Source organism: Mchenga conophoros, linkage group LG20, assembly GCF_057382185.1.
Source record: "Mchenga conophoros isolate Kocher_MC1m ecotype Shallow Benthic linkage group LG20, M_conophoros_male_GT1.1, whole genome shotgun sequence".
Classification (NCBI taxonomy): Eukaryota; Metazoa; Chordata; class Actinopteri; order Cichliformes; family Cichlidae; genus Mchenga; species Mchenga conophoros.
The window spans coordinates 24138226-24164895 of record NC_140545.1 but is presented as its reverse complement, the minus strand read 5'-3'; the positions used below and the strand labels follow the sequence as shown (position 1 = coordinate 24164895).

Here is a 26670-nt window from a genome sequence, read left to right as displayed (position 1 = left end):
CCCACTTGCTGTATTAAGTTTCACAGATGGATATCGGAGCGTGACGCATCAGTAGGGAAGATCGCAGCCACGCTGACAGATGTCACATACTGTAGACACCTTCACAACCTGTCGTGTAATGCCTTAGTTGAAAACCTGCAGTATTTTGTTGTTTTTTTCCTGGTGTTATGTTTTAAGCGGGGAAAATACTCCGTGTGGAATATCTTCTTAGCAGCAGCCGCTATTCAGTCTGTCCAATCCTTTGTTTCCAGCCCACGGATACCTTTCACTTTAGGCAAACAGCGTGCTGTTTACCTTCTCTTTAATCACAACCCCATCTGCTTAATGACTGTTAAGGTGCCACTTCGTATCTCATGCGTCGCGTTGAACTAGCCCTGTTCAAGCCCCTGCTGTACTCCCCCATGTTTCCTCGCTGCTGTGACTATTCTCTAGAGAGGCTTAGTCAGTGGTGACTGTGCTTTAATGGAGCACCCTCATGATAATACCGTTTAGCTGCTTTCCTCTGTCAAGCTACTGTACTGACGTGGGCCATGGGCTTAGACTCTGATTCAGGGAGCTCTTTGAATGGCCCCTGATTGCCTATTCTGTCGCCCCAGCTCAGTTCGCTCTGCCTGGTAGCACACTGCCGCTAAGAGCCCATAAATCCCACTGACACGGTGACAACTATTGGGCATGAAAAACAGAGCAGATGTGGGTTTTGTAAATATGTGAAGAGCGAATGCTTTTGTGGTGTGGAGGCATGCATGAAGGCAGCAGAAGAGGCTGAAGTACTTCACTTGTTCCTCTGCTGCCTCTCCCTTTCACTTGTTCGACTTTCTATGTCTGGCTGGTTCTCTAAATCTCTCCAGAAAGATAGATGCATGAATGCTCGACAGCCACTGAAAGTCTCCTTTGTTGTGTGTTTCTTTTCTATCTCCCTCGGTCAGGTGGTGAACGCTCTGGAGTCGAACCCCACTGCACGTCGCACTCAGCTGCACCACAAGTTTGAGCAGGTCATTGCCCTTGTGGAGGACAACATCTATGAGTGCTGCAGTGAAGCCTGAACCTGCCAATATCTTCTGCTCACAATCTCTTCCTCCTGCTGCCAACTGCCTTTCTCCCACTTACGTGGTTACTTGGGAATGTCGGTCACAGGAGTTATCCGTCTTAAGTGTTATTATTCTTCAAGCAAACTGTTACCAGGATGGAAAGCGGCAGAGCAAAGGATTCAAACCTGCCTGTTAAGCATCATACATTTGCAAAGTATCCCTCCTTTCTTGTGGGGATGCCAAGAAATTTTCCCAAATATTAATCCATGAAACAGACGCAGTTCCGACTGGACTCTACTAAGCTTTAGAGGGAATGTGTGGGAGCTCAGAGATGGGGGTTTTGGGATGTCTTTACAGTTACTGGGACCTACAGTTCGCCCTGGTGGCAACCTTAACGCACTGAACCCTTTTCTGAAGGGAACAAGCCAATGATGCACTGTACTGTAATATAATGTCCATAGCAATATTTATAGATGTGTTATAATGCTTTCAAGTGGCCTGTTCATCAGGATTAGTAGGACCATGATAAACTCCTCTCATCTCCTAAAGCCTGCAACGTTCTCAGGTGTGATTGGTGAAGATGGGCGTTGGACTTTCATTGGTGCTTTCAACAATATGTCCCAATGTGCTTCGCAGGTTGATGACGGGTTGCGGAGGAGTGGGGCGACGAATATAAATGACTGAAATTTATGAAATCAAATGTAATGTAGTTCACTGGGAAGAGCTGCATCAGTATATAAGTGTTGATCTGTGTGCTTGTCAATGAATGGTAATCATGTTGGATTCTGATCAAATTTAAAAGAGAGAAATTTACATTTAAGAAAAAAAAAAGTGAGCTCAATATAATCAGAGGAGAGACTGTATTTGTGATGCCAAATGACTTGTCAGAGTTTGTGAAATAAATTACAGTATTTAGGATTTTAAAGTGTCTAGTAATGGCATTTATTATACTAATTCTCAGAGTGGTTCACTTCTAAATGCATTACAGCGCCACAGTGAATTTTAACATTTGAAAACCATTATGATTTGGCCTGCCACCTAAAAGCCCACAAGCTAGCATCTGGAACTTCTCAGAAATCCTTGTAAATGTTCTCATGAAGAAAACGAGTAAGGGGCAGGGGGGATCGTGCAGACATTTAGCTTTGTTTTTATTGCAGGACACAGAACAACTGCCACAAATCCGAGCCATTACAGTAATATTCCTGTTTCACCTTAATTCACACACTAGCATTCTGACATTCGCATACATAAACATCCAACTCACACATGTACAGACTCTTGCAGGAGGTCCATATTTCTTTACACTAATCATCTCAGACAATACCAAGAAGCTAACCTTCTCAGCTTGATCGACACGGCAACTAGAATAGAGTTAGAGAGACAAGAGTAGAGCTTAAAAACTCATCTGATTATCTAAACAGAGTAATTCCACTCATATAATTGACTGTTTAAAGCATGTTTTTGGATACATAATTAGCTGTGATAATTACTTACAGTTGGATTTTTACCCAGTTTGTGTGTTTTTGGAAAGTAGAGAGCTCATATGGTGCTCAGTTGGATGACCACCAAGTGGTCACCCCTTTGGATGCCAGGTTAAAATCTGTGAGACCAGCTGAACCCTCCATAATTAAATGGATTAAAAACACACATGCTGGTTTTTAAATGTGTCAGTCCCACTTGAAGGTGCAGTGGCGACACTGCAGAGAAGACAAAAGGAGAGGTAAGTCAAGAGGATTGGCTGATTGAAGGTAGTGCTGCTTGGCGGTGGTGGGTCCCCATCTGAGGCAGGCACAGATGGGACAGAAGAGGGTGAGAAAGGGAGCACAGGTCAAGCGGGGGCCACCTGGCTTGAAGAGACGGATGAAGTCTGAGTTTTGGAGACGGCGGCCTCATCTTCTCCAAATGGGTTCTTTCCACAGCACACCGTGGTGATCATGCAGTTTCTGAACTGGAGGTCACAAAAACAAATCACAATCAGAGTTATGACGCCTTCACGGGTTGTCAAACTCATTTTACGTCGCGAGGCCACATACAGCTCAATTTGATTTTTAGTGAGCCAGATCAGAAAAACTATTGCCTATAAAAAGACACCTGCAAACTGTTTAAGTGTAAATAATTTAAATTTAAGTGTAACTACAAATTTAATCATTGAGGATTCAAAAGAAAAAAAAAGTGCAATTTGTGCAACAACACGGCGACAATACATCTCAGCCTTTATATGACAGAACTGCTTAAATCAAAAAAACCTATAAACACAGCACTTATGGCTTAAATTATGAAATAAAGGTTAAAAATGAAAGAAAAGACAATTACAGGTCATTATCTGCTGATTTGAATTTTTTTTTATTTGACTTTATTTTTTTTTTGTTTGGGACATAGTTAATTAGAAAAAACGAACTAACTATTGAAATGGCCTGTATTTGTATTGCGCTTTACATAGCCCCTAAGGACCCCAAAGCGCTTTACACATTCAGTCATCCACCCATATTCACACACTGGTGATGGCAAGCTACATTGTAGCCACAGCTGCCCTGGGGCGCGAAGTGTCTTGCCCAAGGACACAGCGACCGAGACTATCCGAGCCGGGGCTCGAACCGGCAACCTTCCGATTACAAGACGAACTGCCAACTCTTGAGCCACGATCGCCCGTGTGAATTAGAGAAATGTTCTTAAATTTAGATTTAGTCTACTAGTCAAAGTAGAGATTACATTAGTGTACCCCTGTAGTTTCCAAGTTAACGATTTGTTAACCTGAAGTGAGCAATGAAATGAAGGATAAAGAAATGGAAACACTACTAGACAATTAAACCAAATCATTTGAAAATGGGCAAATCTGGTAGAATCACACACATCTGGAAAAAAAAACACACAACCCCAACTGCTGGGAACAGGAAATTTGTTACTATATAAGCTAAAATTTACTATGTAAAGCGCTTCTCTGAAAAGTAACCACAGCTGTCAGACACATGAAGCCCACACAATTTCCTGCAAAAACTGTGTCAAAGTGAAAATGCGTTCGTGAAAATACTCTTGTACGTCATACCTGTCTGTTTAGCAGGATGTAGATGACTGGGTTGTACAGAGCGGCACTCTTGGCGAAGAAGGCGGGAGCAGTCATGAATACTGGCCCAAACTCAGTTCCCTGATTGGCAAAGATGTACCAAGCCACGCTGGCATAGGGCACCCAGCATACCAAAAAGGAGATCACCATGACAATGACCATGCGAGTCACTTCTTTCTCTGCCCTCTGGGTGGTTTCAGACTCCTGCTGCTGAGCTGCAGCCTGACAGACAGATTCAGGTTAACTTAAACCTCTAATCCGAATGTAAACAAAAGGCTTGAGCCCATCACGACTGCTGAACAAAACTGATTAGACCACCGAGATGACTAACACTGTTTATTTAGTTATGTTTTTTATGTTGTGGAAAAAACAAACGCATTATCCTATGGAAGCTCGTTTCCACCACTGAAGTAATTTCTTTTTTCCTGCCAGTCAGAATTTTGCAGCATTATTTCAAATATTCAAATTTTGAGATAATAACTTCAAGTTTTGTCTTAGCTCTACCGATCTCTCACTGACATGAGACACGTACTCTCTCCAAAAACAGATGAGAATTCATGCCTGTCACTTGTGAACGTGCACTAATTTCTTTGTCCACATGGGGGCAGCAAAGGTTGAATACGTTATTCAGAACAAGACTTTTTGGCATAGCTAGTGTGGAGGTTAAGAGTTAGCTAGGCATTAGCATTGTAATGCATTTTATTTATTGTTTTTGTACTGTTAGGTCTGTTCTTGGTCTGAACTAGCTACAAGCAGCACATGCTTAAGCTGTAGGTTTCAATAGAGAAATCGTAATGGTTTTAAATTTATCTTTAACTTTGTCTGCTGTAAGATAGTTTCAAAAATACAAACAGTGACTTATTTTAGGCATGAAAACTTACCTCAGGCTCACATCAGGCTAATGTAATTTAACATATGTAAAGATGCTCATATTTCACACGAATGTTGAATGATTAGATTTTAGGAGAGACTGTCTCTCACTACACTAACTATACATATCTTCCCCTTTAGATGCTTGGTTCTCCTTTTTGTTTAGCAGCTAATAACAAATAAAGTGTATTTGTAGTGTGTGGGAGGTGATGCTGGGTTTTGGGTCTTTTGCTAAAAACGTTGATATATTGACACAAAGTTGACATTGTGTTGACTGCAGTAGGCCAATCAGTGTAATAAATTATCATAATCTAGACTTGGTATAAGATGTCAGCCAAAGCATTATATTAAACATTGGCCTAGTGTTTTGCAGTTGGTGTATCCTTATCAAAAAACACACACGAGAAGCTATGAGAGCAGTAAGTGTACCAGATCATTAAAGCTGGGTCACGCAGCCAAAAACAGTCTCCCTGAAACTCCCTCTAAATCTCCCCAAAGCTGGGAGGAGCTGCAGATTCAGATAACAAAAATTCTCTGTAGGTTATAAGCAACCTATTTTAATCTGTTTCCACATGTTTAAACTACCATTTGACAGATGTACTAAAGAATGCTGATTATAGCCAATTTAAATGAAAATCTGCATTATAATTGTGTATAATCACTTATACATTATAAATGCTCTTATTCTATTATTAATAAAGGCATCAGGACGACACAGTGAGCAGGCAGACTGCCCTTTAGCCAGAGGACCTGGGTGTAAGCTGCCATGTTGGCAGGGATCTGCCCTCCTGAAGTGTCCTTGAGCCCCTAAATCCCTTACATCTCCAGAGACTCTGTGATGTGCAGTACCCCTTGTGAAAGGGAGCAAGGTGAAAAAAAAATAATCAAAAAAACATAATAAAGTGGAATTTTTCTACAGGGCTAAACAATATATCAAGTCTTTGCTATTAATATTGCTTTGGCAGTGGCATTCCTACCGCTCGCACAGTGCAGAGGAGGCTAGTGTAGCAGAAGAAGATGATGAACAGGGGGATACAGAAGTGGAGGACAAACATATAGATGACGAACGAGGTGTTGTTGATCTCAGGCTTGGGAGTGTAGTAGTCAATCCCACAGGAACACTGCATTCCCTCTGGGATATACCTGCACAACACACAATAACTCAAAGACTTCGGCCAGCACCATTACACAGTATTTGTGCCACATGTGTGAGTTACACTAGTTTGCAGGTTTTAAAAACATAACTATAAAACTGCTTTACTGGGAAAATGGTCCTCAGAATATTAATCAAACAGAGTGTAGACACAGAAACTAACTGTACCGGGACCATCCAAAGAGAGGGGGAGCAGCACAGGTCAGGGCCATGACCCATGTGAAACCCAGGCCAGCCACGGCATGTTTTTCTCCAAAGCGGAAGTTGGTCATCGGCTTACAGACCACAATATAGCGCTCAATAGCCAAAACCACCAGAGACCAGAGAGCAATCTCTCCTAAAACATGAAAGAAAGCATGTATGTAAGTTTAAGTACAGTATCTCTACTGACATTAAACATGAAATAATAAAAGCAGTATATTAGATTCAAGTTTAAGTAATTAGACAAACTAATTTCCTATAAAAATGAACGACTTAATACATTCAAACCTATGAGAGTGACCCAAAAACTATAGCAAATTTAAAGTGTGACTTGTTTTGTTCTAAATCCACACAGAAAACACAGTTTACACAATTCTGACTCTTACCTCCTAATGTGGCAAAGAATCCTTCAATATTGCAGCCGCTGACACCTAAGACGAAATATCCATGCAGGGCCGTGTAGAGCGTGACCGTGAAGCCCCCAACTACCATAAAGAGGTCGGCCACCGCCAGGTTGAGCAGAACGTAGTTCAGCGGGGTCCTCAGCTTTTTGTGCTTGACAGTGACGTAGAGGGTGAGAAAGTTAATGGGGAAGGAAGAAATGATGAGGAACAGCATGTACGCTGCAAGAAGAGAGTACTTCCAGGGCTCAGCCAGGTAGTACTGAGGGTACTCAAATGGGCTGCGCACCACCCCAGTCTTGTTAGACATGGGTACATAGAAGTTGGGTCCTTCTGTGCCATTCATGGCTGCGGGTGTTGATGCCTTTTCTTCTTCTAAGACCTTAAAAGTGGATGAAACAATCTGTGCCTCTCTCTCTTTTTAGAATAAACTACTATGAGGGAGTCTTTTGGTGTAGTTGAAGTGGAAATGAGGGAGAAAGGATGGACGGTGGAACGGCTCTTGTAGAAGTAAGGTGTTCTCTGCAGCCCCCTGAGGAGGTGCGGCACCTTTTAAACAGGCTGGTCGGATTAGGGACTTGCAAAGAGTGAAGTGTTAGGGAAGATGGAATTAAGACACACAATGTGAGAGTCCCTCTCTCTCTCACAGACGCACACACAGATACACACACAATGGAGAAAACTCCAGAAATAGATATGCAGTATGTTAAGCAATTTCAAGGTGAGAGGTAACAGCCATGGTTATCCAAACCCCATCATTACTGTCATGCGCATCAGTGCTGCATCAGAATGAGATGAGAGAGTAGGAGGGAAAGGGAAGGAAACTAACTGTCTGTGATCTGAACCGTGCAGAGTAGACCAACTATAAATGAAATTTCTTGAGCGGTCCAACTTATTTGCATCTGTAAAAGCCTAATCCCTAACCAATGCATAATGCAGAGCTCAACTCATAGCCTTGAGTGAACTGCAATTAGAATCTGGGAGACACAAACACAAATCAAGAGGGGCAGTTATTGTCTTTGAAGGATTAAGAAAACTCGCAGTTTTACAAATTGCCAATATACAATTTATTCAAAGGATATTTGCAAGCATATAAAAATCAAATTCTTGTGACTTAATAACAGATGATCTTGTATTGTTATCAAACATACAGTGCAGCTGTAGTGCATAAAGCTGTAGACTTGATGGTAGAATATTATCTCATTGTTGTGAGTAGGAAAATTCTCTACACAACAAACACGTTTTGTATTATATCCAAAAAAAAAAAGTTTTCTATTTATATGTTTACACTGTACATTTACAGAGTGAATGATGTAATCACTGACTGGCCCGGGGTAATCTGATCCTAATAATCCAGGCTTTATTGGCTGATGGTGCACTTTTCTTACACTCTGTAATGACCGACACACAAACACTCTAGGTATTACTTCAGCCGTTCAACCTTGGATAACAAAGAGCTGCTCCTATAATGTACACCCGCCAAACGTACCGCACAGTTTTAAAGAAAATGTAATCAGAAGACAAAAATGTATAAATTAGGTGCTCCACTTTCAGTTCACCGTCAGTTTGGTTCGTCGATGGGCCTCCGACAGTATGGGCAGCAGTTATGCTGAAGCACCAGAAGCTCATAATCTTCACTGTGAAACATCTGCAATAAACACAGCACGAGAGTGTGAGCAACTTGACAGGAAAATAAAGAAATAATTCAAAAACTTTGTTCGTCAAAGAGGACACCAGGTGGTTAACACTGGGTTCTGCTAGCTGAATGCATTATAAACGCCGTACCTTGAAGCAGGTAGGACACATGGTAATGCTGACTTCAGGCAGCAGGGAGCGGAAGTATTCCCATTTGAGCGGCCTGGGCCAGCGTTTGATCAGCACGTCCCTCCTGCTCATGGCGCGCAGCACAGGACGACTCACCTTGACTGGGACAAAGTTTGAGCCCCCCTGCTGTTTATACACAAAAATGAACCATTATAAACTCCGTCCTTTCACCCTGTCCAGCTGGCTTGCCCATTTGGCAGAATATTAATCACCTCATCTATTTTGTCCTTTTTCTTATTACCTCAAAGCTCATTTTGGCTGTAAATGGATCTTCCTCTTCATCGTCCAAACCCTCATCCATCCTCAAAGATTGGAGATCTTATTGTGTTTATTTGAGAACATATAACCAAGGCGATGCACACATTTCACACATTTTGTGTCGCATGTGTCTTCAGTAATTGTGTTTGCAGAGCAGGAAAACCCCTTACAAAATTATCCCCGAGAGACTTTTCTAAGAGGCAAAGTGTTCAAAATTAGCTGTGGCTGTCAGTCACTTCACGGCTCTGGAAGAACACAGCATACCTCAGTGCCCTTGAGGGTCTGCTGGCTAATGCAGGTTAATCCCTGCACTAGGGCTGTGGCTACGGCTCTCAGAGGGTTAGTGTCATTAAGATGAGACAGGAGAGCCTCAGTAACCCTATTAGCTCGAGAGCTAAGATGACTTAGTTCTGACAGCTTACCCACAAGTACAGAATCAAGGCCAGCGCAGACTAAACAGCTTCTTAGAACTGTCACAAGGCAGAGGAGAGCCACGTGCTTCATTTTGAGGAGATGTGCACTGTGTTACAGCATGAACACAGACTTGCGGCACAGTAAAGGCTCAGTAGTTCTTTTATAACACATTAATAACCCTTGTTTGTCTATATATCAACATATAACTGATGATCAAAGGATACCACCATTATCTATATCCTGCCATCGTGCAGCCCTCTGATCTGTGTGAGGAACTTCTAGATCAATAAGAGACAGAGCATCCTCATCAGAGATGTCTTCCTCCAGGTAGAACTGGACCAGCGGCAGCACATCTGTACAAAATCACATGCGACATTTAAAAAAACTCTAATAAAACAAGCAGATTCCTTGGTGGCATATACTGCGCACGGTGTGTATGAGTGTCAGTGACCATATGACGAGGCGCAGTAGATGAAAGGCTGCCTGCAGTTAATGCACACACTCCCCTGGTTGTTCAACAGGGGGTTGTTGGTGGAGCAGCGGTAGCACATCATGCCCTCAATCAGATCCTGCAGCAAACACAGGTGTGTTTAACAAATATGATAAAGGTCACAGCTCTAAAATTTCAAAAACATCACATACACACACACCTCTTTGTCGTGGAAAGGTTTGGAACGAATGGTGAGGCAGCCCAGCTCTATAGACTCTTGGAAGCGTGAGGGAATGTGCAGCTCCTGCAGCTTCTCGTATGCGTACCTTGCAAGCTTATATGCACCAAGCTGTCGGCTCTGCTTGGCCAGCGCATATAAAGTGTTTCTATAATCAGGTCAAGGAAAAATAAACCTGGGGAAGATTTGGCACATAATTACTGCTTTGTAGATATCTTGTTCCAAATATTGTGGGCGTATTTATACTTGTGTTACATTAGCAGAACATCAGCTGCGCTAAGCCAGCAACACTGACTGCATGCCCAGAAAGTAATAAATTAGTTTGTTTGTAGGGTTTTTTTGTGTTTTAATTGAGGACGAGTTGCTTATTTGTATTTATACAGAAACATATTGTTACTAGAGGAGCTCTGAGAGTGGCAACCAGAGGTCAATGAGTTGCAGCTGCAACAGCACTACAAAGGCACTTCTCCATCACCTAAAACTCAACATCGTTTCTGTTCTTGCCCCTCTACCCAGCCGCTCTCGATTCTCCTCCTACACACCCAGTTTTGTGACTCTTGATCAGTGCACGTCCTATTGTGGAGCTGTTTAAGTGCAATTTTGTGTGTGTGCGTGCAGTGTTTTAAGTGTTGAACCAAGTTGAATGCAATTTGCTGAGACTATAAATCCAAGTTCAAAGTTTTTGGAACATTTCAGCTTGGCCACAGAGGATTGCAGCTGTTCGGCCTGATTTCCTCTTCCAAGGCTGCGCTTTCCTTCCTCATTCCAGAGTCCGATGTGTGCCTACATAGATTTGCCCATGTGGCTGTGGGTGTACGCGACCGTGTATGTGTGTATTTGTTCAAATTAAAACGTATTGTTCAGTGTGTTTTGGTATGCATACTTTTGCACAAAGTTCAGCAATCAAAGCACTTGTTTAGATAACAGAAAATGTGTTTCTTGCTGGCATCGGCTCCTCCTCCCCATCAACACCCCTTTTCTTTCTCTCAGCAGCACTCTCCTGATTTCTCCCTACGTCTATCTATTTTCCACCGCTCTATCACTGCCTCTGCCAGTCGTGATTTTAGAATGGTATCTATCTGTCACAGAGAGTTTTCCACATTAAGAGGCCCCCATAATGCTCCATTTTCTAAATATTTGCTGAGATCTAACACTACGTTAAGTCCATTTTCTGAAATGTTAGGATACACTTTAGAGATGCCTGGTGGTATGTCCTTTGTGAGGTTGTTCAGGAGGAATCTGCAGATGTTGAAGAGCGTGTCTGGCATGTGAGAACTGAAGGGCTCATCCTACAGATAAAGACAGTTAAAAATATACACATGTAAGTTTAAGGGGTCACAAAGTGTTAGAAATCTCAGATGAAAGTTTTAAAAGCTCCATTTCCAACTTTTTTTTCCCGTCATCTTTTAACCTGATCTAAAAGCAGCCTAACCACTCAAAGTGCCTCATTCCTGCTCAAAGTACCCTGAAGGAAAAGATGCATTTTCTTAAAAAAAAACAAAATCACTAACAGCCCTTTATCCCTATAGTTGATAGTTCAAATCTATAGTGCCTGTCTGGGAGAGTTAAAATGAGATATAGAGGCTTCCTGCTCTGGCCTGGATCACAGCGATGCCTCTCTGTTGCAGGGGTGTGACCATAGCAGAGCAAAAAGCTGAAACAACAAACTGAGAACGCTGACACAGGCCAGGTCACCCATACAGGGCTCATAAGCCAGAACTGCTTGTTTGAAAGTAAGTTAGAGCTGCAGGCTCGGAAAAGAGGACTGATGGTAATAGAGGTCAGGGAGGTTTCAAGAATCTAATAATGGAGGTTCCTTCAAGCTGATATTTCCCTTCAATAAACTGCAACCTGAATGCCTTTAATTCTCTCTTTTGTCCCCTGCCCAACACCCTCTATGAATATTTTAATTTCTCTTTAAACCGTGACTCTCTTGAATTGACATAATCTTGCAGAGCCAGACCTAATTTTGTCAAATACACAGCAGTCTGGATGAATTTGAGTATAAAAGTTGATTCAAAAGTACGCAGAAATCACAGTGGACTGTTAGAAAAGAGAGAAAATGCAGAAGGAACTTTGTACCTAAACTACCTAACTACATAGTAGGTATTGTTTCCAAGTACGCACAATCTGACAGCTAAAAAAAAAAAAAAAAGTCGTCCTTGTTACTTAAACACCGATTCACAGTTGTCTTGACTTAAGGTGTATCGTATTCTTACCGTGTATCGCTGGATTGAGCGATACACGTGGTAGAGCTCAGCGAGATGCTGAAAACGTTCAAACTTCTTCAGCATTTCTCCCCTCTGTTCTTCACTTTCTGATTCAGACAAACAATGGTGAAAAGAAAAAAAATGCATTAAGCATTTCAGTAAAAATGAGTTATGGCTGGTTGCTCTCAAGATACCTGTGCATCTTACCTTTGGCAATATCTAGACACTGCATAGACAGCATCCAGTAATAGTACCCTGCATCGTTGAACCTGTTCTCCACTACTGCATTCTGGGTAAGCTGCTCTAAGACTTTCACGGCCTCATTCTGAAGTCCAGCCTTGTGAAATGCTGAAAAATAAAAGCAGAAAAGTGGTAAAATACAGACTGGCTGCTCTTGAGGTAATGCTGAATTTACAGAAACAATTTAAAGCATAATTGTTATTTTATGTTTGGGGACACATGCAATTAAGTCCATTTAGACAATGACACACTTTTTGTAATTGAGCCTGTGGACACCACCGCAGTAGATTTAAATCAAACAATCAAGATGTGACTGAAGTGCAAAATTTCAGCTTTAATAAAAACAGTGTTACCTGTTTAAGAGTTAAAACCATTTTTATACATATTCAACTATTTTCAGAGGGTCAAAATGAATTGCAGTTTCACAGCGAAGTGAGACATTTCCCTTGTTATTCCAGGACAAAATAAGCAGATAAAAGATCTGGATTGAGTCTAAGTGTGACGCTTTCATTTCGTAGCTTATGAGTTTCAAAAAGATGCCGATGCAAGTGAGAGAAGCCATCATTAGGCTGTAAAAAAGAAAATAAACCTGTCATAGAGAGCGATAGCAACAGTGTTAGGAGTGGCCAAATCAATAATCTGGTTCATTTTTAGCACAAATGACTTCACTGACCAGTTCATCAACACCAAAAACGCCTGAAAGACCACAGAAGGAAAGTGCATGTTGACAGAATTATTTACATGGTTAAGAAAAACAACTTCACAACATCTAACTAAGTCAAGAACACTCTCGGGGAGGTGGGCGTATCATTTTCAAAGTCTGCAATCAAGAGACGCCTTTGTGACTGTAAATACAGAGGGTTTACAACAAGCTGCAAACCACTGGTTACACTCAGGAACAAGAAGCAGTGTTATGGCATGGGCATGTATGGCTGTCAGTGGAACTGGGTCACTAGTGTTTATTGATGATGTGACTGCTTAAGTGTACAGGACTATAAACTCTGCTCAGATTCAGCCAAATGTTGAAAAACGAATCTGACAGCACTTCAGAGTGCAAATGGATAATGATCCAAATCATACTGCAAAAGCAACCCAAGAGTTTCCAAATGGCATGTGAGAACGGGAATGGCCCAACAGTCACCTGATCTCGCAAGAGAGAATGTTTTTCTTTTACTGAAGACAAAACTGGAGGAACGAGCACGAGTGTCTGTAGTAAAAGCCTATCAGAGCATCTCAAGGGAGGAAACACAGCACTTGCTAACGTCTATCAAGATGTGACTGGAGCACAAACTTTCAGCTTTAATAAAAATCTTTCATTACCTGTTTAGGATTGAAAACCATTGATATATTTTTTGGATGAGTGAGGAAATGTTTCTCCCACTGAAAATGCTACATCTACATGAACAGAATTAACTTTAGGGCATTTATATATTTCCATCCATCCATTCTCTTCCACTTATCCTTTTCAGGGTCGCAGGGGGGGCTAGAGCCTATCCCATCTGCTACCCAAACATGGGGAGAACATGCAAACTCCACACAGAAAGAACCCGGCCTGATGGTGAAATTAAACTCAGGACCTTCTTGCTGTGAGGCAACAGTGCTAACCACATTGCTGCAAAAAATAAAAAATAAAAAAATAAAAAAAAATAAAATACTTTCACACCTCTGAAAATGTATAAAAATGTCTGTAATTTTCCTACTAATCTGATGAAACTACATTCTATAGAATTATATAACATTATTACAGCCAAGAAAAAAGAAGTGAAAGTACATTATAGGACATACACATTTGTAAACTCACATATTACCTAGAGTATTTAACAAGAAGTGCCATCCCATTTCAAAAACAAAAAAAAACAGGCAACAACTAGTACCAGTCCTTTCCAAGCAGGACGGCAGCTTCTTAATATGAAACGCCAAAACATTTTGACTTTAAAGCCGTAATAAACATCACCACTATCCTTCATGTTCCAATCAGAGGGTAATTAGAAACAGCTTTAGGGAGTCGACCTCAGTAATGACCCTGCCCCTGCAACCACAGCAGGGGTCAGGCTGTATTATGGCAAACATTCATCAGTCTAACTGAATAAAAACCACATTCAGACACTGATGGTTACTGTTAGTAATGGGCGCACACTCCTCCCCCTCCCCCTTACAGAAACACAAAAACCAAGCTGACAAGGTTGCAGAGCACAGCAGCAATTGTCAGAATCTTTTAGCCAGAGCTCCCATGCAGACAACTACAGCTTACATTGTGCTGTTAGCAAAATAAAGATAACAACATTATCTTTTGGGGACATACTGAGAAGCGTGTCTGGCAATAAAAGACAACTTCAAATTTAAGAAATAGGAAATGCTTTAGGTACGATGTACTTGAAAATCTTGTTGAACCCCTGGGAGTACTAATCAGAACCTGATTTTGGTACCAAGTGAGCTCCAGCTAAAACCTCCAGAATATATAACAAACAAAGTCACCTGAGTTAAGCAGAGTTAATCATTTCTTAAAATGTTATTTATTGAGAAGTCCCAGTGCAGTGGACAGGAGGCAGGCCAGAATTTGACACATTACAATCATTAGTAACACAATACTAAACTAAAATACACACAATCAGCAAAACGCATGACCACAGGCAAGTTTCAGTACATCCAGACCTGCTCAGTCATGCACTCCATGTGGAGACAGGCAGAAGAAGATTATGTAGAAGAGGAAACATGCCTGCTGAGATCATAATTATAAATCTATGAGCTGATTATAACTATGGTTACAGTTGGTAATCATCATCAGAGCTGCTTGTAGTACTGGTGATTAGAGGCATGGAAGCATGTCATTCAGTTAACAGGCAGCCCAGCTCTGTCCTGCTATGCTTGAGCAAAGAGGATCATGTTTTACAGTGGATATAGAGAATCTCAAGGAAGTAGTGAGACATTTCAGTTTTTGGAGCAGGCCTTGCTTTATTACTTCCATATGTAAACACTAGCAGATGCATTGCAGAAGAAACTGTGACATAAGTCCTCTCCCACTGGCTTACTAAAAGCAAAAGTGAAATCCTGCTGGTGATGTAAAAGCTCACCCTTTTGAGCCTCCTCGAAACGGTCATTTTCAGCCAGCCACTGGGCGTACGGCACAAAGACGTCGTTTTTGAACTGCGGGTGTTTCTCCACCAGTGAGAAGGCCTGAGACAGAAGACAGAAGAAGCATATGCTTGTGACTGCCTGACTTGTGTTTTTAGTCCCACATATAGAGAATAACACTGTACTCCCTGGCTATTTATGGCTCTACTTCACTTACCGCACATTTTCCAAACATGTTACCTTAAGTTCAAATACTTCTTCACCATTATTTATTAGCCGAGAACAATGAAAATTGCATGAGCTAAATTGATTTCACACTCAATTAGAACTCCAACTGCAGGTCTCGTGCTGTTCGAATGACAGTATAAACTGTAAAGAGCTGCTGTAGTGCTTCGTGGACACATATCGCCTATCACGCTGACTAATTAGCTCAACGTCCTGTGGCAAAATCTGAGCCAAGAATCACACAGCAGTCATACCATACAGTAAAGGAGAACAAATGTGTGTTTCAGCCCTTTGAGCCCATTCATTTAAAGAAATACTTTGTTTTAAAGAGGAGTGGGAGCAGTGAATAGTATCCATATGGCCTATGGTGTAACTCAGTCTGTGGTGCCGTCTGGCTCGTCTTGGTGTCCACCACCCCGCCCCCTTGAAGCACATAAAGCCAAGTAGTTCTCTCAACCTCTGCCTCCCTCCTCTGCTCTTTCTTCTCCGTCTCTCCCTCTCTGAGGATTAAATATTCCAAGAAGCCTTCAACAGACATAACAGCAAGAATCATGTGATCATAATTTCATGTTCTGTTTTTGGCTCTAGTGTTTCAACATGCAAATCGCCAATGTGCATCTCTGTAACGCCTTTAACTCGATTATAGACTGCAGATGGATTAAAGAAATGCAATATTTTCTTCTTGCCATGATCCGCCTTGATGGAGGAATTTGATTGGAAGCAGAACAGAATTTAAAGCTGATACTCTTTCACTGCAGTAGTGTTTTGAGCTTCTCACTAGCTAATCATCATGTGGGCATGGATTCAGAGAAATCCAAAGCTGGATGATTAGCTCTGGAGTGTGTGTGGCTCCTAGGGTTGCCAACTCCCTGAAAAATAAATAAGGGACACCTCGTGGCCAGGGCCGGGCGACCCAGTTGTCTTCACCCTTCCCAGTGTGGTGAATTTTCTAGCTCTTTTTTTGTGTGTGAAATTATTTTTTTAACCATTTGACTTGAAGTTGATTTAAGTAGATGCATATTCTATTCTTTGTGATATGAACACATGTGAAACAAATGATCATTTAGCCATTTATTTTTAGCTCAAAATGACAACATTAACACAATAAAACAGGTCTCTTTCTTAAACAGAAGCCTGTCATGCTTAACTTTTGAGAATATAAGTAAATCTTTCTTTAAAAGCACTCTGTCCTGCTTAACTTAAAATAATAGAAAACAATAGAAAGAAAAATATTCTTGTAACAGTGCACATTTAGTGCATTTAGTACAATTGGCTTCAGTTGAGGTATTATTTCAGCTTTTCTAATGCTAATCAGCTGCTCCTGTTTGTAAACCCGCTTGTTCCCATGATTACGCATCATAACTCATCATCATTATTCATCTATGTATTACTTTTATGTATTAGTCATCAATTTGTTGTAATCATCTATTCTTGCAGTTGTTTATTACACAAAATAAATTATATTATCACACTTCTGGCCACATAGCGCTGATATTCACTGCACATGCCCATATTAACTTTTTCCAGCCAGGTGTTTTCCTTTTCCCATTCTTCCCTTTCTCTGAACAAACATTGCTGCTCTAATGCTGGGCTCACACTGTGCGATTTTTGGCCCATTTTGAGCCGATTTTTGAGTGATCGGACCGATTTTGGCCTTCATCGTGCGTCGTGTAGTATACGTGGGGTAACGAGAAGTGATTAACACCTCACGACCAGCTCCCGATCATCAATCGCTCGTGAGGGTGTCACCACAGGCGCTCACACTGCTCATGCGCAAACGTAAACGTTGGTGAAAAAGACGGAGCAGCACGGCTGTGCAGCGTGTGATCTGGACACAAGCGATGGAGGCACAACTTTGGAAAGCTCATCCGAGCCTTTTCGATGTGGCATCACAAAATTATCACGACCACAACAACCGTGAAAATAGTTGGATTTATACTGCTGCTCAATCACAGCTGCCTGATCAATGTTTTTCATTAGCAATTTAGCAAAGTTGATGGTAGTGGTGTGTCTGTGTGAGTGAAAGACAGAGAGAGCGAGCAACAGATTTTCTGTTATAACCTTCATGTTATGGAGGCACAGTGTGAGCACTCAGGTCGCATCAGAGCATCGGGCGGTATAGTGTGAGAGTACATCGTGGCATACGAACTTCTAACCCCTGCGAGTCAATCGTGCAGTTTGAGCAGGAGCTGAATAACGTGACTGAAAAAAATCGCACAGTGTCTGCCCAGCTTTAGGTGTACTGTCATCCGAGACTTGCACCGCAGTGTCGGCGTTTGTTTCCCTGTTGGCCATGCTTCTTGTTGTGGTCATCTGTTGTCTTCCGGTATTTTCTCCGCAAGCGACCTTTCCTCGACCAATGAGATGAGCGGTAATCTGAATTGTCATACTCGAATTGTCATAAGTGTGCTGTCAGCTCATTGGTCACAAAGCAGGAGAGGGGCTGGGAATTATGTTTTCAAACAAAGTGTTAATTCCATTAACATTTATAGACTACTTTTGATTCTCACTGTATTACGGGACAAAGTGCGTCCCTTATTAGCTCAATACGGGACGTGTACTTTTGTTTCTAAATACGGGACGATTCCGTATTTTAAGGGACGGTTGGCAACCCTAGTGGCTCCAGTTTGTCAGTGTAGAAAGAAATCAGGCAGACATATTATCTTATTGTTTGCTTTCAGTTGTGGTTACTCTGACAAATAAAGTGGACTTTTCTGAGGATCCCTGCAAAATTGAACAAACCCCAAATATGGAGCAGTGTACTTTGTGGCTTATAGTGCAAGTGCCACAGCAGTTTGTTAAGTGCAGCCCTATATGCTTCACATTATATTTATGTGATTGTCTCAGGACTTTTTATATATATATATAAGTTATAATAAGCTGAACAGGTGTGCGTAAGTGTGTCAGACCTCTTCCCAGTGCAGAGTTTCTACATGCAGGTGCACCAGAGCCTTCAAGTCCCCCATCTTAGAGTAAGTCTCTGAGGCATAGCCATGGTGTTTCAGCCTCTTAAAGTGGAGTGCACATTTTGCTAGCGGTTCGCGTTCAGCCTTGTCCAATTTACGGGCGATGTCGATCAGCCTGGGTGAGAGAAGACAGGAATGAGCACACAGAAAGAGGGCGGGAGAAGATGAACCCTGCTGTATCAAACTATGCTCGTGACCCCAGAAAGAATGTGAATCAGTCAGGGTCACGAGCTGAATCTGAGTCAGGCTAAAGAGCTCGGACTATGTTCAACAGCAGTGTCAGTTGCGCTGACCCACTGGTAGCACCACAGGACACTTACAGCGTGCAGAGAGTGGGTCAGATGGAGTCAGCAGGGAGTTCTGACATGCTCACCAGATATCAATTTGCCTGGTTTTCAACAACACAGACACACAACACACATTAACAATAATGGATGTATGATAGAACCTTAAAGGAGAACTCTTATGTTCCTTTCCAGCTCCATATTTTTATCCTTAGTCTCTACTAGAGCAGCTTTGCAGTTCAAAATAATCCTTATCTATCTAATAATAGCCATTTGTGCCGCCTCACAGCTCATCAGTTGTCTGAAATGAATGGTTTAAGACAAATTTCTTCCTTCTTTAAGCAGCAAGTGGGTGGATTGTTCACAATCAGAGTGGTCTCCCTGAGACAATCTTGTAAGGATACTGGTTCTCATTACTGCTCTTACATCTGTATGATGTCAAACTGCCTAAAATAAGCAGTTAAAGCAGTTTGAAGTCTGAGCTTTTGGCTTATAGGGATTACCTGTACATATGCTGACTTCATTACTATTATTATTATTATTATTATTATTAACTTTGGCCATGTTTACTGCAAGCATCAGCCATTGTAACAGTATATATAACGGAAGATGAAGAAAAGCACAGTAAGTCCCATTTAATGGAAAGGTATTTGTTTCTGGGAACATGTTTAGCCCTCATGGCTTCCCCTTCACATATCTGGCTCTAATGGCCTGTGACTGAGACTCATGACATTTACTGGACGTTTATTATTGCTTGTGCTATTAAATTAAAACACAAACTGCAACTTAAACTTCAACAAGTAAAATTAGGAGTCTCTGTATCTAAATGGACAATGCTGCTCTGTTATTGTATTTTGTCCCATCATCATTTCACTAATGATAGAGCACTCAAGTAAAAATAAAAAAGGAATAGGCTTTATTGTAATCTTTTTGGTCTTGAGTAATAGATCCCCAGGTTTTCTGACGTTTTCTTTGGATAATGGCTGCTTTAACACTCATTTTTAGTCAGACCTTGTGCCTGACCATTTTCAGAGGAATGTTTTGCTTTTTTATTGTTGTTGCTGTTAAGCCAGTTAAAATCTACCCATGAATCATTCTAGATTAAAAACAAAAGCTATCTAACTCATGGGATCTACATCTACACATAACAGACAAATTGAAAAAGAACCCATGTTAAATTGTACCTTTAGGCACTTTGTTACTAGCAGCCTGTTGCAAAAATACTACATTTCTTCCCCATTTATTTATTTCAATCTATGAAAGAAATACTAAATATAGCACCGTTCGTCAGGGTGATTCCAAAGAGCTGTTAGACAAAGAAATTGGCATATCTTAGCACGGTGTGCCTATCCTTGAAAAAATTTGAGGATACTGGACAAGTGGACAAAGAAGAAGCAGCAGGCCTGAAAAAAATACTACAGTAGATGAACAGTATTTGAAAGGCATGTTCTTATGAAACAAGAAACAAGTTCCGCAAGAACCTGAAACTGGACCTGAGAAATGTACCTGACAAGATCTAGAAAAAGACAATATATGCCAAACTACACAAGAACTGGACTGAAAGTCAGTGGCAACAGGTTTTATGGAGTGATGAATCCAAATTTGAAATCTTTGGTTTAAGTCATCGTCAGTATGGCGGGATCGTCAGAGGTGCAACAATGTGTGTTTACAGCCATCTGCAAAACATGTTGGAGTCTCAGTCATGGTTTGGGGCTGCATTTCAGCCAGTGGTGTTGGGGATCTTGTCAAAACCGATGTAATTACGAGCACAGAAAAGTACAGTCAGATTGTGATCCACCATGCAATTCCATCTGGAAATTATATGATATGCAGTAACTTCACTTTTCAGCATGACCATAATTCCAAGCACACTGCCAATGCAGTAAAAGCACCTGAAGAGAAAAACACATATTGGAAGACTATCAGCCATGGATTAGCCTCCTCAGAGCCTGGACCTCAAGATTACTAAAGCAGTGCGGGATCAGCTTACACGGAGAATAGAACAAAAGGATGCCAACATCCAAAGAAGAGCTTTGATTGTCCCTCAAAAAGCTTGGAGAACTATTCCTGAAGACTACTTTAAGAAATTACAAGAAAAGAAAAAGTAACATGGGGTAGGTGGCTCAACAGTTTTGCCAAACCTAGAAAGTAAGGGGATGGAGAGCTCTGAGAATGTATGTAATGAACATTTAAAGCATATTAACTTATTTTTCTTTCTGTAAAGCTTTGAAGCAGAAGAACTAGATCTAGGATAAGTTTATATTATATTTCGAAATCACACACATATGTGGTCGTTTTAAAGAAAGTTAAACAGGAGCAGCGGGATTTCAAAATGTTTAAGAGAGAGACTGACACCTACATGTCTGCCCAGCCGTGTTCGCCTATAATGTCTATAGCTTTGAGATGTTCTCCTGCTGACAGGTACATCTCTGCTGCTGCCCGCGGCTCCCTGCTGCTCTTAGCCCAGTCTGCCTGCTTGGTCATCAGCATCCGAGAGCTCTTTGGGTCTGTCACTCCAACAAACTCCTGCAGCAAGAGAGAGAAAGTTTCAAACTTTACATCACATTCAATAATTAGCAGAGGTGGGACCAAGTCATTGTTTTGCAAGTCTCAAGTAAGTCTCAAGTCTTTATCCTCAAGTCTCAAGTCAAGTCTCAAGTGATGTCAGGCAAGTCAGAGTCGAGTCTCAAGTCACTGGTGTAAAAGTCCGAGTCAAGTCACAAGTCTGAAACTTTGAATTTCAAGTCCTTTCGAGTCTTTAAAAAAAACAAACGAAAAAATAATGTTGCAGTTATGCTAAATGTAAATATTAGACCATGTAATTTTAAAATCTGTGTTTTTCTCAACACATACAAAATAGTGAACTTAGAAAATATACACAAATTGTGAAATTGCACCTCTTTAAAATGCAGCTCAATTAAACCTAGCTCCAAGAATAATTTTCACCGACAGTTCTGAGATACGCTGCATGTTATTCTTGGATGCGGTTGTAGGACCAGCTTTAAAATCGCATGACAAAAATATCATACACATTAAAAAAAACTGTATCACCAACGTAGCCTGGAAAACATTTGCTAGTTAGATGAAGTCAGCTATCTCATCTTAGCATATTTATATGCATATTTATAATCATACGGTTCTTGGAGTGAGTGCATACACTCATGAAGTTTAGTAACTTCAGGTCACTGCAACAAGCCCAGGTACAGTTTACCGACGGATGGGTGCAGGACCTTGAAATGCACCGTGTAGAACGAAAGACCATCGTACGTATCATAAGTTTACCAGTCTCACAAATCGTCTTCATAAATACACATTCATTAACCGTTTATTAATAGGACCTTTGAGCTCAACGGTAATTAATTAGTAGTGGAAATAATTTCTGGTACGCATCACAGAAATGTAGCAGTGACAATAATACTGTATGCTGTAATCGTACTGGACAATTAGTGATACAAAAAACCTGTTTTATCCTGTGAATAAAAGTATGTGTTTTTGTCAGTGTACCATAATAACAGAAGCGAAACGCAATATTGTGTCAGGATAATTTACTATTTATGCACAATAAATAAAGGAGCATAGCACGACAATTTCTGCTCAGCGCCAGACTTGCTTGTAACCTATATCACCAATTATGTTAAGAAAAATGACGCATTAACTACAACAGCAGACTGACCTTTGTGTAAATGCTTGGAGCAGACTAACCTGTGAGCTGGAGTGTTCTAGGACGTTATATTTGATCTTTGAATGGCTGCAATCCAGTCGCCTCTTTGTTACTTCGGAAACATGGCTCGAACAATTTCTCTTCAACGACGTAATCCGATAACAACCGATCTCTTTACCCGTCGGCTTCCCGTGGCTGTCATGCGACCGGCTATTGCAGTTAATAATACAACAGCTTCTTGACATTTTTGTGTTTCTTTTTATCGCTGTATAACTGATTTTAATTGAAAGCCTGCGTGCGCTAGTACCGCTTGCCACGAGTTCCCAGAATCCTTTGCGGTTCTACCCGTGAATGACGTCACATTTTCAATCTCCATATAATATGCATGTTAAATTTTATATTTGGGGTAAAATATCAAGTCTTTTCAAGTAAACCGGTTCAAGTCCAATTCAAGTCCCAAGTCATTGGTGTAAAAGTCCAAGTCAAGTCACAAGTCTTAGAACATTTTTTCAAGTCAAGTCTAAAGTCATAAAATTAATGACTCGAGTCTGACTCGAGTCCAAGTCATGTGACTCGAGTCCACACCTCTGATAATTAGTCATTAAGATGGGCAACAACCAACAATGTAATGTAATGTCCAACAGTTTATCAAAAGCAGATTCCTAACAGTAGTCTGAAAGGAGAGAAAGAAAAGTCCAGTTCAGATGGGCAGAACCATGTGGGTCAAGTGTGAGACAGGAGGAAGCGAGTCACACAAACAGCAGGCAGCTACAAGGCCTTTCCCTCCGGTGTCCATCCTACCTAAAACAAACAGCCGGAGGGACCAGATGGCCACACAGCCACATAAATATACAGCAGCCACATCAAACACACATACAATCTGATACAAACTCAAGCACAAATATACATGAACGAGTCATGGCTGTGTCATCTGCTCCAGCAATGCGAGTGCAACGGTGATGATCAAAAGTGGGGGCACCGCATGTAAACATAATAAAGCACGAATTTGTCTCGGCTCCAACTGACCCCCTCATCAAAGTGTTCGTGTAGGAACAGACGCTGGCTTTATTTCTCTCCTTTTGTGCCCCACTTCCAACTGTAACTATATGTCGTACAGGGATACGTGTGTAAACGTTGGCCATGCGTGTGCAGATCAGATGATATATGTAGAGATTCTGATGATATATGAGGAGATGAAAGACAGACAGTAAAGGGGGGGCTGTCTGAACACAGTGCAGGGCCCCAATTTGGCATAACTGCACATGCTGAAGAAAACCATATGCTCTAAATCCCGAAAACATGCAATGCTTCGCAGGTGTTTTTGTCTGTATCGATACAATATCTTATATGTAAGAGCATGTGTTTTAGTCAGTGATTTAATCACCTTGGCGTAGTCGAACATGCGCAGGTCAGTGTACATGCTCAGCGCTCTGGATTCGTGGCCAGTACGTTTGTAGAGCCTGGCTGCCTCGTGGAATTTCCCCTGGTAGGCGTAGACGTCTGCCAGAAACAGGTCATTGTCGTTCTCACCCCGCTTCTTCCTCTCCTACAAATCAGTCAACACAAACACTGAGTTGGGTGCTAAGACTAACAGTCACATATATTAGCATGCACACACACACACACACACACACACACACACACACACACACACACACACACACACACACACACACACACACACACACACACACACACACACACACAGTTATGCATGTGGCTTTGCATACACATAGAGTTACACAAGACTGAAGGGTGTTGAATCTTCACAAACCTCTTCTGCCATCAGCCACAGAAATAACAAACACCATTTTTATTGAACGAAAGAAACACTTCTTTCCATATATAATAATTTTACTGACAAAAACAGACTGTCAAAGATGAACATTTCCACATTTCAAATAAGAACAAGCAGAAACACCCAAGCCATAACAGATTCTGCTCCGCTCAGCAAGCACATTGTTAAGGATTTGTGCATATGCTTAGCTGTGCGCTTGCATGTCAGCGCGGACTCAACTGGAAAAGGTCACTCGGGATACAGGTTCCTCCTTTGTTTGAGGTTTAGGTCTAGTTCAGAAAAAAGCCTTACAATTACTGACATTATTGTATGATGACAGTAATTATGATTCACTATTTAATGATGTCAGGATATACACTAGCCAGGAAAAAAAAAAAACAGAAAACAAAAAAAAATTATAACCAAATTAGGCCTCTGAGGACTTAGCATTACCTCAATGCTATTGATTAGTTCCAGGTAGCGCAGATCTCGGATTCTAATGAAGGCCTGAAAAGGTGGAGAGGAAAGATTTAGTATAATTGCGTCTGAGAATCTGTTGCTTTGTGTTCTTATTTGCATTACTAGCTTCTTAAAAATTCTTCATCGGACACTGATTAAGGATGTGGCTTCACTGTTGATTTGGCTAACTTGGGTAATGTCCATGTTTTGACGTTAAGTGGTTGCAGTTAACATGATGAAGAGTAGGGTACTGTATATTTCTATTGCTCATTTTACTAGAAGTAGTAAATTGTGAAGGATGGTAAGATCTGTGTGTGTGTGTGTGTGTGTGTGTGTGTGTGTGTGTGTGTGTGTGTGTGTGTGAGAGAGAGAGAGAGAGAGAGCTGACCTTCTTGGCAGTCTCAAAGTCAAGTCCCTCCAGGGCTTCTGTGGCCAAATCCCTCCAGTCACTATCTGTCACACCCAGGCAGGCAATCTGGTAGGCCTCCTTAAACATCTTCCTCTCCAAGTACTGGTACATGGGTGCAGACTGGCAGGCCAACACCATCACAGTTAAAAGCATTATAAATACAAATTTGTGGAAAAGAATGGCCACAAACCAATCAATAAACAGAAACAAAACATCTTTACGAAACACTTTTTTTTCCGTAACTGATATAAATTGCATCCATATATATCATTTCTTTCTTTGTAGTACAAATAAATACCATATTTATGATAAAAATGACCAGGATCGTGGCACGTGTTTCTGCAGACATGTAGAACTAATGCAGAGCAACAACGGAGGAAATTTAAAGGTTAAGCGCATTTCGCTGGGACGCATTTCGATGAGTCACAGTACTTTTAACAGCATATTGTGGAAGAGAATGAAAAATATTACTTCTTTAATATTTAATATGCTTTAAAAAGCGTATAACTCTGTGGCATTATGAACACTAATATAACAGCCAATACCAGGGTAAGGGTAGAGGTCAAAAGGTCAAACAGAGATAATATACTGAGATTTGAAATTTGACATTTGGAATTTATACTTGATACAATTCCAGTTCATACGAGCCCAGTTTCATAAAGACTAGATGAATACTTTAGGAAGTATTAGAAATGACCTAGTAACATATGATGAAAAGCAAGAACCATGTAACAATTTTAACCATCAGTTTCAATTTCACACAAAATTACTACATTTTGACCATTTTTATTTCAGAAGCATTTTGGCTACAGACCTGTGCCACCACACGGAGCGCCATCACTGCTTCTAGACATGAGCAGCCTGACAAGATAATACCCACCTGCGGCACCTCCACTGCAGACATGGAATACACATGGAGGCAGAATATCTTGGAGCCATTGTAGCCGACCATAAAGCCTTGCATCTTCTGCTGGTGTACAGGGAAGTTGCAAGCCTTGATATTAAGGTAGCCATTCCCAGAGAAGCACAGCATGTCCTCACACTGGGTGTTCCAGGCTACACTATTGGCATTAGGCTCCTGTAAGGAAAGCAAATGCAAGTACACAGGAATAATGAGGTCAGAGGTGACTGTGAAACATATACAAGTCTGGGCTATTGTAAACCTGTTCCTGTATTTAATGCAACTAATTGAGCACACATGCTTGTTTCCATTTTATTTCACTCCACTGCATCTCTGAAATGCAATTCAAAGCCCGCGAAGCTAGGTTCCTTCGTCACGCCCTTTCCACTGCCTGCTGACCTGAAAAAGTAGCTCTTTACTCTTGATGTCATAGACAAGGAGAGTGTTATGCTCATCCACCACAGCCAGTTTATTGCGGGAGGCGCTCATGTCCAGGCAGCGCACTGACGTTGTTAGCTTCAGCAGCGTGATGGGAAACGGGTTGTCAACAAATATCTTTAGTATCTGCAAACAGAGAATAGAGAATCA

At 41.2% G+C, this 26670-nt stretch overlaps 3 protein-coding genes across 3 annotated transcripts in view; 1 reads left to right on the top strand and 2 right to left on the bottom strand.

Annotated features, from left to right (window-relative positions):
• The window catches only part of plxnd1 (plexin D1), a 74197-nt gene extending 72244 nt beyond the window's left edge, over positions 1–1953 (top strand). The window contains exon 36 of the mRNA XM_085260884.1: positions 927–1953. Coding sequence (XP_085117010.1) covers positions 927–1043 — 117 coding nt within the window. The 3' untranslated portion in view covers positions 1044–1953. The remainder of the gene's footprint in view (positions 1–926) is intronic.
• Positions 1954–2159: 206 nt separating this feature from the next.
• Positions 2160–7674, bottom strand: exorh (extra-ocular rhodopsin). The gene is made up of 5 exons (XM_085260933.1): positions 6700–7674; positions 6281–6449; positions 5937–6102; positions 4072–4311; positions 2160–2976 (listed from the first exon to the last, which is right to left on the bottom strand). Exons 1-5 carry the CDS (start codon positions 7058–7060, stop codon positions 2857–2859), a joined length of 1056 nt encoding a protein of 351 aa, XP_085117059.1. The 5' UTR covers positions 7061–7674; the 3' UTR covers positions 2160–2856.
• A 92-nt stretch (positions 7675–7766) lies between these two features.
• ift122 (intraflagellar transport 122 homolog (Chlamydomonas)) overlaps positions 7767–26670 on the bottom strand; it is a 27950-nt gene continuing 9046 nt past the window's right edge. The window contains exons 13-29 of the mRNA XM_085260899.1: positions 26482–26646; positions 26062–26259; positions 25161–25301; positions 24767–24820; positions 23921–24082; positions 21235–21401; positions 18535–18706; positions 15400–15502; positions 12296–12436; positions 12098–12195; positions 11067–11167; positions 9861–10026; positions 9662–9779; positions 9435–9563; positions 8780–8856; positions 8500–8664; positions 7767–8362 (exon numbers count right to left, since the gene is read on the bottom strand). Coding sequence (XP_085117025.1) covers positions 8276–8362; positions 8500–8664; positions 8780–8856; positions 9435–9563; positions 9662–9779; positions 9861–10026; positions 11067–11167; positions 12098–12195; positions 12296–12436; positions 15400–15502; positions 18535–18706; positions 21235–21401; positions 23921–24082; positions 24767–24820; positions 25161–25301; positions 26062–26259; positions 26482–26646 — 2244 coding nt within the window. The 3' untranslated portion in view covers positions 7767–8275. The remainder of the gene's footprint in view (positions 8363–8499; positions 8665–8779; positions 8857–9434; positions 9564–9661; positions 9780–9860; positions 10027–11066; positions 11168–12097; positions 12196–12295; positions 12437–15399; positions 15503–18534; positions 18707–21234; positions 21402–23920; positions 24083–24766; positions 24821–25160; positions 25302–26061; positions 26260–26481; positions 26647–26670) is intronic.